General features: G+C 38.8%; 1 protein-coding gene across 2 annotated transcripts in view; it reads right to left on the bottom strand.

Annotated features, from left to right (window-relative positions):
• The window catches only part of NRAP (nebulin related anchoring protein), a 53,436-nt gene that overhangs the window by 1,522 nt on the left and 34,498 nt on the right, over window positions 1–17,416 (bottom strand). For both annotated transcript variants that reach the window (XM_026851660.1, XM_026851661.1), the window contains 15 exons: window positions 16,536–16,640; window positions 16,047–16,154; window positions 15,126–15,239; window positions 12,529–12,726; window positions 10,583–10,687; window positions 9,442–9,540; window positions 8,555–8,659; window positions 8,092–8,199; window positions 6,116–6,427; window positions 4,717–4,821; window positions 3,949–4,047; window positions 3,728–3,832; window positions 2,177–2,284; window positions 1,204–1,515; window positions 812–964 (listed from right to left, as the gene is read on the bottom strand). In XM_026851660.1, coding sequence (XP_026707461.1) covers window positions 812–964; window positions 1,204–1,515; window positions 2,177–2,284; window positions 3,728–3,832; window positions 3,949–4,047; window positions 4,717–4,821; window positions 6,116–6,427; window positions 8,092–8,199; window positions 8,555–8,659; window positions 9,442–9,540; window positions 10,583–10,687; window positions 12,529–12,726; window positions 15,126–15,239; window positions 16,047–16,154; window positions 16,536–16,640 — 2,136 coding nt within the window. The remainder of the gene's footprint in view (window positions 1–811; window positions 965–1,203; window positions 1,516–2,176; window positions 2,285–3,727; window positions 3,833–3,948; window positions 4,048–4,716; window positions 4,822–6,115; window positions 6,428–8,091; window positions 8,200–8,554; window positions 8,660–9,441; window positions 9,541–10,582; window positions 10,688–12,528; window positions 12,727–15,125; window positions 15,240–16,046; window positions 16,155–16,535; window positions 16,641–17,416) is intronic.

Genomic DNA, 17,416 nt, shown 5'->3' on the forward strand with positions numbered 1-17,416 from the left:
TCATGGGTATGTCCTGTTTCTCTTGAGCTGGATTATTGTTTGACTTGTTGCCAAAGTTAAAACTTAAATGAAACAAGTATTTAAAGTGCAGAGCTTCTCTATCATTGTAACTTAATGCTTCCTAACGGTAGGGGCTACAAGGTCCCTGTATGGACTTCTCCTCTCTTGTGCTGGGACACTGCAGACTGGGAGTCAGGAAAACCCGGAGGATCCCATCTTGTAATTTCTTGAATCTTGAGTTGGACAGAGACGGAGGAGGCTGGAGCATTCCCCCTTTGCAAAAAGCCTCCCACAGTATTGAGGAGCCTCCCAAAACATACATTATGCTGTTTAGAGTCTACACTGAGCTTGTCAATACACTTGCCAGTGGAGATGACATGGCAAAACATAATTACACAACACATGGTGACTTGCTGAAATTAGAAAAAGAGAAGGGTAGTTGTACAGGGAGTCCCTTCCACCTCTACTTCTGCTTTCTGTGGAGGTACCAGGACACTTGGAGATCTGAAAACATCCACAAGTTAAGGAAAATACATCCCATAGTGCAAGCAAATCCTATACAGTGGCACTTCCCAGTCCCTGCAGGAATTCCTCAGCCATGACAGTGTTGAATTCTCTTGAGAGGTTCCTTCAAATGAAGGTGTACACAAAGCCACAAAGCTTCATGAGGGAAGTATATACATTCTGTTCAAATGGGGAGAACTGTAGACTTTGAGGAACATTTGAAACCATTAAACAGGATGTGTGCCTGTCTGCCTTCTAGAGAGCAGAGCTGTTGGGATTTGTGAGAAGAATGCTTATCTCTACTTACAACTCCAGGTCCACTCTGAGCAGAAGCACCCTGCAATCCCATTTCCCGAATGTACGCCAACTCAGCAGCTCTTCTTGCCATTTCAACTTTGTGAGAACCTGGGGGAGTCCAGCCAATGCCTCTGAGCCAGTTCAAGTCAGACCTGTATTTTACCTGAGAGAATGAAACATACACCAGTGTGTGTTATTCTGCTGGGCTCTAACAAACCACATGCACTGGGTATTCAAGAAGGAGCATATAAACCAACACAGTCGATCATAAATTATTAAGTTTCAGCAAAGAGACTGTAGTTCTTTCAAGAATGTGATTTTGTTGATAGATAAGGTTGTGTAGCATGTTGCCACACACAGTTCCTAGCACTTGGAAGGACAGTGTAGTTCAGTTATACTCACATCACTCTGCAGCTTGTAGGCCTGCTTTGCATGCTTCACATTTAGCTGCTCAGGATCACAAGTGTATTGATGCAAAGGCTGCCTGTAGTTAACACTGCTTGCAAGTTGCTGGCTTCTCTTAGCGTGGAGGAATCCTGGCTGGTTGAGGTGACTATGGAACTGTGCCCTGTTTTGGGCATATTCACTCCTGTATTGGTTCTCACTCTGGAGTTTCCCCACTCTGAGGAAATGCCTGATTTTGGGATCATCATTTGCACTAAGGAATCCAATCTGCTGGCCTCTGTCTCTCAGGAAGGCTTCTCTGTATTTGTACTGCAGGAAGTACAGAGGAAAATCTCATTTTCACATTCAGATTACCTTCAAATTCTGCTATGAAATAACTTACCCTCCCCTAGCTATCAGTCATGCTTCCTGGAGTGCACAAAGACCAAGGGTCTGTTTGATAACAAACTACATCTCCTAATCTAACAACACAATTTAGAATAATGTTCTTTGTGCTAATTTTTAAAGCAGTAGAAAGACTTAGGGAGACCAAAATACTCATCTCTCAAAAGCAGTCAGAGGTCCTTCTATTGTTGCCCTCTCGGGCACACCCAATACACCGCTCAAGCAATGAAGCTCCTTCATCTCCAGCTTTCTTGCCAACTGTGGTCTTGTGTGTTGAAAGGCGACCCACTTTATTCTAGACCATGCTCTAACTATTCATAGCCTAGTACCTATTTTATTTAACTACATCATAATATGCCTTCTTCCTAAGAATAACTCTTCAGTGTGAAACAGAGCAGCCTGGTATTGGGCAGTATTAATGGGAGCCCTTAGTTGGAAATCTGCACTTCACCAGCATTTTATTTCACTGAGTCACCAATTTTCCAAACCCAAACAAGGTTCACTTGTGTCAGAATTCACCCATTTTTACAGGGTGGGGTGGTATGGGAAGAGGGTTGGAAAGTGTTTGAAACAGAACAATTCTTACATCACTAGCAATCTCTCTTGAAGCCTTTGCTGTCTGGAATGGGATGGCGTCAATCCTAAAATCATAGCCAGATGCCCTTGTCTGTTCCCAAGATGTTTTATACAATTTCTGTGTTGAAAAGAAAAGAACAAAACAGTCATTTCCCCCTGCAGTTTCTTAAACGCAGTCCCATAACTGCAATAATAAATGTTTTATCCTACTGGGCTTATTTGTAGCAAGAGTCATCAGTACCGTCTCCAAGGTTTTGATCCAGCTCCATAGCACTTCAACTTCTTTTCTATTCACCATAATGATAAAATGCCTCATCTGAAAAGTGTCACCAGGGTTTCCTTTTGTACTTGAATGTGGTTGTTTTTAATGTGATTTAATTTCTATTAGAAACTGTGATGAATCAGTCACATCAATATTGCATTGATATTGCCCTTATTCTCTCTTTTGATGCATCCACTTGCAGTGTCTTGGGTTTCGTGGCATCATAATTTCAATACCAGTTATTTCAAGCTTTTCAAATGATCCCTGTCTCTATCCCCAGCCACATGTGTCTTCATTAACTCATAAGACATAACAGCCGGTTCTAACATATTTAATTTGACTTTGAGGAAACCCATTTACATCCCGAAGAGAAATTGCTCTAGATTTGGTTCTTCTTCCATTAGTAGCTTTCTTAAAATAGCTTCCAGTCTGCAGGTCCTGCTACACAGCCATGGTATCTTCGACGACATTTCTGTCTGTCCCTTTCATTTGCTTTTGGTAAGTCTTTGATTCAACCTTTCTGGGGTTTGTGACCATATGAAAACAAGCACAAAATCCACTTCATGTTTTAAAATATATTCTTCTGTTTCACTGGTGAATTTAGTGTTAGGTGGTGTTAAATTTGAAGGTAAACTGAGATGCCAGAAATCCTGCAAGACAGCCTGGGTAGAAGCAATGCAAGCATTACTGTACACCCTGCTAACAGGACTAGGGATGACCTTGCATTTGTGTGCAATCACCCCTTTGCCTTTTTACCTTCTCCTCTATGGCTTCAAAGAATGTGAATCCTATTTGTTTTTTTCACCTACACAGTGTCTATCACCAAACAAGGAACTCAAAGCTTCTACAAAGTAAGGTCAGGCTGACCCTACAGTTAAAGACAACAGCTATTTAATCAGGGAACAGCAGGTTAGGAATAGACTGAGTGCCTCTGTCTAGGATAATGTGGAAACAAAATCTCTTTAAACCAATTCCATTAATTCAGTTGCATCCAGGTTGATGACAACTGTGCCTAAGGGATCTGTTCAACACAGTGTTGCAACCATTTGTATAGGGAAGGACTGAAATCCTTAATAGTAGGTTCCTGTCCTAGAAAGTAGAACCAGTTCTCAGAAGAAAAATCAAAAGACGTTTCCTGATTCCACCAGCCCAAACCTAGCGCCATGTTGGCTGTGCACAGCCTCTGGCTTTTTTAGTTTTCGTCAGGCTCAGAGAACCTGGCTTCTACATACACATGAAAGCTTTTCATTCCCAAGCAAGTTTACTAAGTCAGCTCCTAAAAGTAAAAGTCTTACTTACATCACTGATGTAAAGTGCATTCTGGCGGGCTCGAATAAAATCCGGATGATCAGGAGGCAGGGTGTACCTGTGCCTGGCTTCAGAGCCTTCAGCCTTGTACAGCCTCTGTGGAGTCAAAAGTCGTTGAATGCAACTGACACTGGAAGCAATGTCGAGATCAATTCTTTTAGGCGTTATAGTACAACAAAAGATAAGATCACTTGTAGTAAAATGGAACCTACGTCACTGCACTGGAGGTAACTGTTTTTAGCATGAATCAAATCTGGAGAGTCAACCACAGATGTGAACTTCAAACTTTCTGGCTTCTGACGGTACTTTATCTGAGAGGGAGAGGAGACAACAGAAACAAACAAAGGAAAAATGCACAGGATGGTTCTGTTAATGATATATCACAATTCCAAGTGTGTGCTAACTGGAACAAAACAAAAGACGCCTCCCTGAAGCCACAGTATTAAAAACAGTGTTCTGCTTTAGTCTCAGTTGCTCTTTCACCTAGGGAATGGGGATGCCACTGAATCACTGTTGTGGTGCCCAGGCACCAAACTTCATTTTTTGTGTGTGTGCAAGAAGGACTTCCCACTGAAAATTCACATGCAAAAAGCTTTCGAAAACTACACTTTTGACAGTTCATAATTTTTCTCCATTAATGCATGATACTGAACAGGCAAATGCCCCTTCAGAGTGGTTGTCAATGCTGTATCTTCCTATATCACTTCCATAACCACCTGCTTAGAATTTCATAATGGAGTATACTGCATTTATTTATTGCTACATGTTTTGTTTATACTCTTGTGTTTCATTCGGAATGGAAAATATTCAGCAGGTGTCACACAGTGGACTTGCATCTCTTGGTAACTTACACCTTGTATAAACAGGCTCCCACATCAAAAGGAAACGATAAGCTACATTCGTAAGTGTCATGTAACGAGGAGCCTTGATGGTAAACAATTCCTACAGACGTGCTATTCCATGAAAGATTTATCAGTTACCTCACTGATGAGCTCTCCAGCCTTCTTTACACTTTCTATCTGTGGAGATCTCAGAGCCATCCAACCAACTCCTTTCATGAAGTTCAGGTCTGATTTATAGCGATGCTGATAAAAATGAAAATCGTTAGCTATCAGTTTTGTATCCACAGCTATTAAGTTTTTTTTAAAAAAGACTCCCTGATTTATTTTAACATTTTGAGGTTTTTCATTTGCCATGCACATATCACATCGTAGAGCCAAACTGTTTGCATTTGTTCATTCCACTAGGAATTAAATAATGTATCATATGCAAGTTACAAGAGAAGGCCCCACGAGTGAATTAGTATGACTCAAAGCAGTAAGTAATAACCTGTTTGTACTGGGCGTAAAAGAACCCCTTTTGAAATAATTTTATGAGGTGAGTTCAAGTCAGGAATACTAATTATTTTATCTGGTGTATGCTTCCTCATTAACCCCATTTCTAGGAGGACACATTACTCATTCTTTACTCACATTAAAGGCCTGCTCTACCTCCTAATCCAGTAAAGACAACAAGGCAGACCCAACAAAAAGTGAAAGCCAATACAGTACCCGCAATCCCAACAATTTTGACTTCTCCTTCAGAGTGACACTGGCTCACTCTGTGACTTTTATCCAATCATCCATTTTTTCAGTTTGGTTTTTTTTTTCCCCCTATATGCAAAAGGACATAACAGCAAGCCAGCTCAAGCATTACTCTATTAGATAGTGAGAGCTGCTCCTACAGAGCAACTAATGATGCTGGACCCTAAACTGTCAAAATACAACTACCTGCATCCATGCGGCTTTATGCATGCATTCAACATCGATATCTGTTTAAAAGCACATACAGACAATGGCTTGTCCCTGAACAAAGGTATGTGCTAAGGCAAAGTGAGCATGATGTGGCCCATGCTGAGATTCTACCATTTCTGTCATCAAAGTTTGTCTGAAATTATTTTTGCATAAGCAATTTCTAGAAATACATCTGGGGAACTGGTTATTTGATATGACTACTTCTGTTTGCAAAATGACCTTCTAACATATCTCAAATCAACCTCTTAGCTTTTAACCTTCTCCTCAAAGAATTCTGCATGTAGATCAGTGGCTGTCAGACCACTGACTGGCTGTGATCCAAACAGCTGAGAGATGACTGTATATCTCTCAGCTCTAGAATAAGTAACATGGACCACAGTGATTTTCTGTCAGGTTCATAATACGAGAACATCTGATTCACATATATCGCATATGTGAAGAGCAATCAGATATCTTGCTGTTACATACACATAAATTTACAGTCTTTCTAAAACACTGCCCAATGTCAATATGCAGTTTGTGCCAGTCACTCAAAGCTTTGTTATTGCTAAATTCAATTTGCTGTTAACAGAAGGAAAGTCTTTACCTCACTCTGTAGCATGTGGGCTCTTTTGGCCCACTTCATCTTCATGTCTTCTGGGAGTGCTGTAAATTCATGGAGTCTCTTTCTGTAATCTTGATCACTCACTAAGGCCTGGGCTTTCCTGGCATGGGCAAGATTCACCATGTCCATGGGCAGATGGTACTGAGACCACACTTCTTGGGATCCCTTCTTATACTGCTGTTCACTCTGTAATTTGGCAGCATGCAAGCAATGCAGCAACCTGGTGTCATCCAGAACACTTCTTGCACCGATGTGCTTTCCTCTCTCCATCACAAAGTTGTGTTTATATTGGTACTAAAACAAAAAAGGGGTGAAGGTGAAAAAGTGCCAAACAGACTGGCTGCTCTAGCTACCTAACTTAGGATAAGTCACTGAAACATCTATGCTTATGCTGTCTGTAAAAACAGCCAAGGTATGCAGCATTAGAAAGTAATTGTTTGAATCTCTCATTGCTCTCAAATTTAAATACCACAGTAGTTGCGACATTAAAGTTAAGCACATCTCGGTACATTCTCTGAATATGCCTAAAGCATTGATCATGTTTAACCTCAGATCACGTACTTTTATTATCTTTCATAGAAATTTATTCTCATCACTAGTAATAAGAACATAGGAGAAACAAACAAAAGACAGACGAAAAAAAATCCATACAAAAGAGAAACATCATGCACTCTGCAGCCTTCAGATTTGCAAATGCCACTCAGTTATTTTAAAGAGTAAATTCAGTTTTCTTGGATCAATAACTATGTTGAGAAGCCTAAGATGGTGGTCTGAGCACAAGAATAAGCACCAGTAACCCCTCATTCTCATCTTAGCTGGGACTATGACTCTCCCTATGATCTTGCATTTATCCTCTCTGTGAAATAGTGATGATGATGATAATGATTATTTATACAGCATCAACAGGGTGCTTGGAACTTTAAAGGGAAGGCCTGGGCCCTGAAGAGTTCATAATGTAGTTGAAATGGGATAATAACACTTATCTACCACACAAGAGAGTTGTGGGGATTAAATTACAGTAGCTAATGTTTATAAAGTGCTTCCAAGATGAAGGGCCAAATTCAGATCTGTCGTAAGTGGATGTAATTCTATTATGGACTTGTACCCTTTAGAGCAGATCTGAAGCTGTAACCAAAAGCACTCTGCAAAATACGGTTAAGTATACATTATAAATTACAGCTAGAAATAGTTGCTTCATGAAACAAATAGACATGAAATATATTCATATTTTATCACATTAGAGATAAAATATGCAACTAAATACTACACAAAATGAAGACTTTTTAAATTAAATTTAGCTTAATTGTCATCTTTTCCTAGAATTTCTTAAATGTCTTGTGAGGAAGGGATGAAATCAGGCTTTCTGAGAAATGGATACCACCATGTCTGGGTGTTTTGCAAACAACAATCAAAAGAGAAGGATATTTTCAAGCATAAGAAGATTAGTTTCCTCTATTTCAGAAATTAAGGAGACATATATTTACAGGAGCATCCATTGATTTTCATTTCCTAACCAGACAGGCAGTTCCTGACTAAGGAGTAAGAAGAAACTAAATGCTCAGCTTCTAACTTCATTTCAATTCAGGAGCACTAAGAACTTCCAAAAGTCAGCTCAAAGCGGGGTGGACAGAATTAGTGGGTGTTTTATAATATGAGGAGCTGAAAGCCTGGAAAGGAGCAGAATCTCTCTGATTTGTCTGTCTGCAAATACTTTAATTCAGCTATTTCCCACTGGAAGATGTTTAACTGAGCTTGGTTCCCGATTAGCAGCAATTCTTCCCCTTCTTTTTTTTTTTTAATTCACACAAAGAATCTCATTCATAAGTAATATATTCTGTCTCACACTTGTCTCACATGGTTATGGAGTTGCTTTAATTCAGTAAAATCTGCTTTAGACATTGTTTTACATGAAGTTAACAGAAATTAGGCAAGAAAGAAGGTTGAATCATTCAACTCACATCACTGGCAATTTCTCTGGAGGCCCTGGCAGTCTGGAACGGGAGTGCTTCCATTGTCAGCTTGTAGCCTTGAGCACGTAGATTATGCCAAGATTCTCTGTATTTTGCCTAAAGTAGGAAAGGCACATGTAGATTGCTGCTTCACTTTTAAATGCACAAAGGAACAAACAAAGGGACCCTCTTTCATTTGTTATTCTGCATTACAGTCTCATTCTTTATAATTAAAGGATTTTTTAAATTTATCTTTGGGAAATCCTACTAACTCAGACAAAACATGTCTTGTTCTTTATGTAGATTTAATTTACTCACAATCATATATATGCTAATGGGATAAATATCGTTGTAATCAAATCAGGGAAAGCATAAATAGAATAGACCTAAAAAGTCCTCTACTTAGCCATCTTCCTTGCACAATTCATCCTCCATCCCAAATAAGTACAAGAAATGCAGAACAAATTCTTACATCACTGAGGTTGGCTGCATTTATTCTTGCCCGTGTAAACTCAGGCAGACCCAGTGTTGGTGTATAGTGATGCTGACTGTCCTCTCCCGCCGCCTTATACAGGCGCTAGAAAAGAGATCAAAAAGACAATTGCAATTAATTTTCTCTATTGTTTCAATAATATAACAGCAGTACTTAATTTGTTTATGATTATGACAACTATAGATAGCAAGCACAAAAAAACAGCTAAGAATATACCATTGCAATTGAAATTGCATTGGGGGTTTTTTCTGGGCATAAAAAAATTTTACATTCATTTTTATACATATATCATGATGCCAACCCACTACATTCTTAGCCTTTCGTTATGTTCCTAGCAGGCCAAATGTAGACTTAAGGACATTAAGGGCATTATGAATGTATGTTAAATAAAAGGGTAGGCTTTTCTGTTAGACTAGCCATATTTTCTAGCTTGTATTTTTTCCTCGTGTTGTTATAGATGATTTTCATCATCTGCCTATAGATTTTGTCTTGTTTTTTCAAAAACTAGAAAAGTGATTCACTTTTTAGGAGCCCTCTGAAGTGGACCATACTATGCAAATGAGCTCCCTCAAGAACATCCCACAGACCTGATCTTTTGAATATTCATTTTACATTAAAAAAAAACAATAATGGGACTCTACTGTATGCATACTATTTAAGCTTTTTAGAAGAGATTGAATTGAAAATGATATTAAATTTTTGGAAATAATAAAATGTGACCTAACTGAAAAAGCACAAATCAGTGATGTTTGCTTTCTTTTTGACTCATTTTGCTTTCAGACAGGGTTGTCTCTTTCCCATTCCTCCATGCCTAGCTCTCTGCATTTTGAAAAGCATATTTTCTGATTCACGTTAGGAGAGCCTACCTCATTAGCAATCATATTGCTGAATTTTGCATGAAGGAGGCCAGGAGAGTCTGTCACCGATGTGTACTTGAAGGAATGTGGCTGCTGACGATATTTACTCTGAGTTCACACACAAAGAAAAATGAACAGAATAACTAAATTTTCTTGTCAGATAGGGGACTTTTTCCACTACCAGTGGTCTAATATTGCTCCTTGTACTTAGAACTCTACTTTGCAAAGGTTAAATGTTTATTAACCATTAGACTAATTTACCTTTTGCTACTCTGAAATTGGTGCATTCAAGCCTCACAGGGGAAATGAAAAGTAAATAGGGAATAAGGTATAAAAAACCCCAGAAGCACTGATATCCTGAATACAGTAATAAGGTTATTTCACTCGATGTCATTAACCCTGGCTAGTAGAATTACAGTAAAGGCAATCAGATCCAGAGAGAAGGTGCTGCACAAGCACACTGAACATTTTTGTGAGAAAAAGGAGGTTCCACCTGTCCTGTGGTCCTATGTCAGAATTGTGAACAAAATGACTGCAAGATCACTCCAAGCAGGGATCTGTTCACTAAAACACAACTAGGAAGAACATTCTTATTTTTCCTAATTTCACATCTCTGTAAATATGGGCAATAGATTGAAGATTTGAAACTAGGGAGACTGTAAGAAGAGAACACAATACAGGAAATAAAAATCCAGTTACAGAGGGGGGGAAACAATAGCACTCAAAAGCAGAAAATGAAAAACAGACTAAGACTGTAAAGCAGGAGCAGAGCTGAGGATGGTGTACTGTATTGGGCACTCCACGGGTCAGTCTAATTTTGGAGAAACAGTACACGGTACTTATTAGAGATGGGCACAACCTTACTTTTAGCTGAAAAGCCCCTTTTAATTCTAAAATAAACAACATAAAATAACAACCTCCTGGGTCTGTAACACAGGAGAAAAGATTTGCAGAAACAGTTAGCAAAGTCTGCAAAACCTTGAACTCCATCAAGTTCACCCATCTGCAGTTAGGACACGAATGAAATGATCAAACACAAGGGGAGGGAGACTAGCGTTATCCAGTGAGTCACTTTGCCAGCCCAGTTTAATAGAAAGACATCTGGCAAACTCTTGTTTGTAGTGGAAAAATCAAAACCCTCTTTTGTTACCTCGCTGATGAGTTCAGAAGCTTTCTTCTTTCCTTCAATCTCTAGGGCCCCTGGAGTAATACATCCAACTCCTCGCATAAAGTTCATGTCAGACCGATATAAATTCTGAGGAGAACCAAGCGGCAGTAATTACAAGTTTGCATCTGAGATGCCCTATATTTATACATCCAAAAATACACAATAATGGTATTCAAATAAATCCATTAAAATTAGTATCATCTACCACAGAGAGTTCACATACATTACCCTATGTTCCTGTGTTTATGTATGTGTCCATGTGCATATATAGTCCTGACAGATCTACAGTATAGATGCAAGATTCTGAGTACTATGTTTCACGAACACTGAATGATACTTGTACTCCTAACTTACATTTGTAACCTCGAAAAAACTTTTCCTAGATACAGGCATTTTCTTCACATATAATACATAAATCAGCTATTTTTATTTATGAATATATATAAAATATAACCTTTTTAGAAAAGTGTAAAAAATACTTTTTAAATAAAAGCTGGTAACCTTTTAGTAAGTGGAACTGCAGACAAAATAGCCTTGGTTTTTAACAGTTCTAAACAGTCATAATATAAGTAGGGAACACTAAGGAAAAATGGCTCTAAGCCACTGTACAGACTTTGTTAAAATATTTTCCAGACCACCAAACCCAGCAGTTTATTAAAATTTTATTAAAAGTAAAATATTACTTTTTCAAAAGTTACCGATAGGTTACTGGTAGACATATTATGACAAAATTTATGTCATTTAATGATAAGAAGGGTGAGGAGGATCATTCTATTTTCTGTGTCAAGAGAGCCATAATGACCAAACAACTAGTAAAGCACAGATTTGCCTATTTGATGGATATGTGGAAACTGCTACTGGTCACTGAGGGAAGAACTAACTTTAGTTAATGAGGTGTTTTGGTTCAGTCAACCACTTATAAAGTAAACCGACCACTTATAAAGTAAAAGGACTATGCCTTCATTTTATTCAGCTGCCTAGGAGAACAGAACCAGCTTCTCTTCCACCCAGGTCTGTCCAGTGGTAAACTCTAGACTCAAAGGCATCGTGGTGCTGTGTACGGGAAATATCCTTTGTGAGTTGCAAAGTAAGAGAGGGCAAAGCATAACCACAGTCCTCACCTCTTGTCATCTATTAGCATCAGATGGTAAGAGTGAATTCTGCACTCTGAGATGCATTGCTGCCCATCAGAATTTCATTCCCATCTCAAAGAGGGGCATGGATGGAAACCTGCCCCAGAATCTCTGATTACACATGTTTTCACTTGAGTTATGGCAGCACAACCGCGGAACACATCTTTAAGACTGTTGACTGAAAGTGGTAAACTGCTATACAGTGGCATTTTGAGGTCAGACATGTTTTTAAGACACAGCCCCTCCTGAGGCAATGTAATCTATTAAAGCCCTTGGCTCAAGGCTGCGCCTACAGACACAGCCTACCCTTGAATTTTTAAGACATTATCCAGCTAATTTTACTCAAGATTACATAGGGAGCTAAACTCATCCTTCTTAGAATTTCAGTGGCTATGTCTTGGGCCAGAGTTTATAAGTCTCTCACCAATCAGATTTTTAACAATAGGCATCTTTGTTGTGGAAGTACACATGAATTTCACCCAGATGCAAACCAACTCAAATACCATTTGGTAAACAGTTTGCATGGTTAGCAAGATATTAAAAAGAGTATTTCACCAACAGTGCGATCATCCTCACTTGCAAACACTTCTACCTCTCAGTATAGTGTGATCACACATGTTGTACAATTGCCCATTAAGATAAATGTCTCATTCCTGAATGTAATCAAGGAGGAACAGCCATTGCTTTATTCCCCAGCTGCTGCTCAAATACATATTGTCAGCTGTCATAACTTGGAACAGAACTATCTTGTATCAGAACCAACAGGGGAATATTGCTGGGATATTTTGCAATTACCTCACTCTGTAGTTTGTATGCATTCTTGGCACACCGCAATCTCACATCATCAGTCAAAGAAGTGTACTGGTGTAGCAGCTGTCTGTATTCTTGTTCACTGACCAAAGACTGGGCTTTCCTGGCATGTACCAAGTTTATCATATCCAGTGGCAGGTGGAAGTGAGTCTTTGTATCCTCAAAACCTTGCTTATATTTCACCTATCAAATTAAAAACAGATCACATACATGTCACAGCATGGTAATTAGAATTCAGGTTTTGACCAGAAGAGATATTCTCCATATTTCATCCATTTTCCAGTATATTCTTTTTAAAAGTAAGTTCCCTAACTTGTATAACTATACTGTGACTGATCGATACTTAGAATATGTGGCAGCCTATTCATCATCAAATTAGAAGCCATCTACAATATAATCAATTAAGCTGAGACGTTATTTAAATTTTTTTTGTTGTTAAAACTGGATACATTGAGTCTATAGAATTACTAAACTAATAAATGAAATCTTAATTCACTGCACTTCTAGAAAGCACAACAAAAAGGTGAAGATACTGTCTGAAATGCAAACAGATATATTTATATTAGAATTAGTACAAATCCTCACTCAAAATATTTCATAAAATGGTTTGGGTTGGAAGGGACCTTAAAGATCATCCAGTTCCAACCCCCCTGCCATGGGCAGGGACACCTTCCACTAGCCCAGGTTGCCCAAAGCCCCGTCCAACCTGGCCTTGAACCCTTCCAGGGAGGGGGCAGCCACAGCTTCTCTGGGCAGCCTGTGCCAGTGTCTCGCCAACCTCACAGTGAAAAATTTATTCCTTACATCTAATCCAAATCTACCCTCTTTTAGTTTAAAGCCATTATCCCTCATCCTATCACTACATGCCCTTTTAAAACGTCCCTCCCCATCTTTCCTGTAGTCCCCTTTAAGTACTGGAAGGCTGCTATAAGGTCTCTCTGGAGCCTTCTCTTCTCTAGGCTGAACATGCCCAACTCTCTCAGCCTGTCCTCACAGAAGAGGTTCTCCAGCCTCCCAATCACCTTTGTGGCCTCTTCTGGACTTGCTCAAACAGTCCATGTTTTTCTTATGCTGGGGATCCCAGAGCTGAATGTAGCACTGCAGGAGGGGACTCGCAAGAGCAGAGTAGAGGGGGAGAATCAACTCCCTCAACATGCTGGTCACGTTTCTTTCGATGCAGACCAGGATACAGTTGGCGTTCTCAGCTGCAAGTGCACAGTGCTGGTTCATGTTGAGTTTCTTATGAACCAACACCCCCAAGTCCTTCTCCTCAGGGCTGTTCTCAAACCATTCTCCACTCAGCCTGTGGGGCTTGAGATTGCCCCAACCCATGTGCAGGACCTTGCACTTGGCTTTATTCAACTTCATGAGTCTGCCCAGGTCCCTCTGGATGGCACATCCCTTTCTTCTAGCATGTCGACCCTACCACACAGCTTAGTGTCAGCAAACTTGCTGAGACTGCACTAAATCCCACTGTCCATATTGCCAACAAAGATGTTAAAGAGTGTCAGTCCCAACACTGACCCCTGAGGAATGCCATATTTTTTGGCCTCCATTGATTTAGGCAGTTTCATTTCATAGTTTTAAACATCATTTTTAGTGGTAGGGTTTTTTTCACGTCTTGTCTCTGTCCAGGACAAGAAAGGTATGGAAATCTTCAAAGAACTTTTCTCACATGACATTCCTCTATCAGATTATCCATATCTGAGATGTTCAGGCTGTTCATCAGATAATGAATATCCAGAGTTATCAGTGATCATTGAACTGACAGATGGATGAATTCTTCAGACACTTATCGTAACCTACATGTCTAAGCATGACATCACACAGGAAAGAATCCCAGTACAAGCCCAGCACTCACTGAAATCCATGAACTCTCACCCATCTATATCCACAATCAGAATCACTATAGACAGTTTTGGTAAGAAGATAAATAGTTCTTAGATTATTTATGTGCTTAAATTCAGACAAATATTTCACTGCTTTCTGGATCAAGACACAGTGTTCAAAATGCTCTGAACAGTTACAGTTCTTACCGACAATGAACAAATGATGTGATTCTTAGCATATCCCAACCCCACGTCGGAACCATTCCCCAACAAAAAAAGTCCAACTTGAAATTCCATAAATTCATTCATCCTTTAGTCTTTCAGGAAGACAGTAAATTTAAAATAATTACTGAATAACTTTGTATCTTTACTAAATTTAATATACTTCTAGAAGTACAAAGACCACTACTAGTTCTCAATTAGACCTGCCTCTGAGTGATACTTTTACAGAGTAAAATATTCTATGCTAGGCAACAGCAGTATGCAGCAGAGGATTGTGCAAGAATGCACAGTCTTTTTTTTTTTTTTTTTTTGTCAAATTAATGTTACTGTAATTAATGTAAAAGAATGGCAAGAATATCGTGATTATATCAAAATATCTGAAAAGTTGAAGAGAAAGTCCTAAATTTTAAATAGTAAACTATTTCACAGCTAGTCCATCTCCAGCTAAGAGCATCTTCCATGAGAAGCCACTCACAGAAGAGTACTGTTAAGAAACCAGTTCCAAAATGCCCACATCTTTCTTGTACTTACATCACTCTGCAGTGATGTTGCATGGACTGAATGAGCAATATGGATATCACCGTCCAGGCCATGTGAACCAACCATCTGTCCTTTCATTTTCTGAAATGCCTCCTTATACTTGCACTAAAATGGAAATAGGAATAGAAATAGGAATAGAAATGTGAATAGGAGTGAAGAGAAGTATTAGTCAGATTGTTAAAACCTGAATAAAAGAGTTTTCATATTACAGAGAGCTATGGATTAATAGATTATACAATAGATTCTGGCTATACTCAGTAGGATAATAAATCTGAATAAACCTTTAGTGGATGGTAGGAAGACCTCACCTGTGCAAACATTTTAATATTTTACCCTATTTAGAAAAGAAAAAAAAAAAAAACACCAATGAATACTTACAAATAGCTTGGGCTAGTTATCTGCTATTACACAGGTGCTGAAAGACAAGAACCTGGTGCGGGTGCTCAGAATCAACCTCTGAGGAGCCTCTCTCCATCAACTTTCTAGCAAAGTCAAAACAACTGGTCTCCTACACTTGAAATTAATCTGTATGTCTCCATAACCTTTAAAGAATATCCAAAACAAACCCTGAAGGTTAGAACTTCCTGAATAAGCTCTCTTCAAAGCTTGCCTAGCTAACAGTGGCTGACAGCCTCTGAACAATCCCTGTGATTGTCCAGTCACTACAGCCAGTAAATTGGTCAATTTTGTTAATGGATGTTTACTTTCAAAAACCTTCCTTTGCTTAGTTACCATAACACTTCATTGTGGCTGCACCTCCAAAAGCACAATTAACTAGACCAAGGACAGATGTGTCCCAGATGTAAAGTTGGTTGGACACGCTGTTTCCATCAGGAGTCACTCAGCAGAGCAGAAACAGTCTGGAGTGACTCACGTATCATACTGGACAATATCAGCAGTACGTTCACGTACATCACTTATGATTTCACCCGAAGCCTTTGCTGCCTGGAAGGGAATGGCATCTAGTTTCAGTTGATAGCCACCATCTTTCATCTGTCTCCAGGACTCCTTATAGCGAATCTAGGAAATATGGAACAGGAATAAAGCAGAGTTGCTGTTCAGAGGGTTGACACTGCAGCTTCATTGCTATCCCAGCATTACTACCACAATAGTTTTCCACTATTCTAACACAGAGAACCAAATAAATGAAACTATCAATATACAACAGGAAGAATCACATGACAAATGTCCATTATAAAAATGTATTTGTTTTTTCATTCTTAATCTTTCTAATATAGGAGAAGTTTGATTTCTCATATTACTTAAGAAACATTTAGACCATAGAATTACTGTACACTGGTGAAAGGAAATAAATTTAGTATGATTTCCTTTCTAGGACAAATAGGAAAGCACTATCAAATTTTTCACTTTCCCTTAAAATATTAAAGATTAGATTTATACCTCACTGATATTCATAGCATTTAATTTGGCCTGAAGGATTTCAGGAAGATCTGTCGTTGGTGTATACTGATGCTTTACACTCTCTCCATGCTCCTTGTACAGCCTCTGCAAATAGAGATGAATTTCAGAAGCAAGTACTCACTATACAATCACTAGTTCAGAGAAAAACATTAACAAATAGGTTTATGGAAAGCAGAGACTACAGAAAAGTGACAGCAGCATTAATAAATACAGGGAATTGTATCACTCAAAAAGTATTCAAAAAGTCTGATACACCCACCTACCAGCTAGAGTATGCTAGAGAGGAACTCCTTGTAGTTTTAAGTGTATAAATCAATGTATATGAAAATTCAGATATTTTAATATTAATTTGATAACACTTCCAACATATGTGAATAGGGAGAGGGAGAATAAACAGCATTTATTAGGATGTGAAGTCATGAGTGGCCCACCAACACTCTGAAATTCCACAGAAATCGGGGGAGCTGAAGTTCCCCAAACACATCTCTCCAAAGTTGTTCATTTTTAGCAGAAAAATATGATGGTAATTATCTGTGCAATTGCTCCAAATTTATTTCTAGAGCTAGTTGCAAGGGAGTGCTCAATAGTCAATGGAAAGACATTAAAAAAAACTCAGAAGGTGACTGATCCCATCATAAAACAGATGTCTATGCAGGCTACTCATATCAGTCCTTGAAGGAAGAATATAGAGTTGTCCCAGGATTAGCTAACGTTCAGATGTCTGCAGACAGGTAAGAGGAGTTCTATGCAGTTAAATGGAACTTCCCCTACAATCGCTATGCAGAGGTCACCTCTTTCATATTATTTTTTCTTTCCTAATTTAGTTTCTTCTTACACTGACACCATAATTTTCAGATAAG

The sequence above is a fragment of the Athene cunicularia genome (genome assembly GCF_003259725.1).
Source record: "Athene cunicularia isolate RWA chromosome 6 unlocalized genomic scaffold, athCun1 chr6_part1, whole genome shotgun sequence".
Lineage (NCBI taxonomy): Eukaryota > Metazoa > Chordata > Aves > Strigiformes > Strigidae > Athene > Athene cunicularia.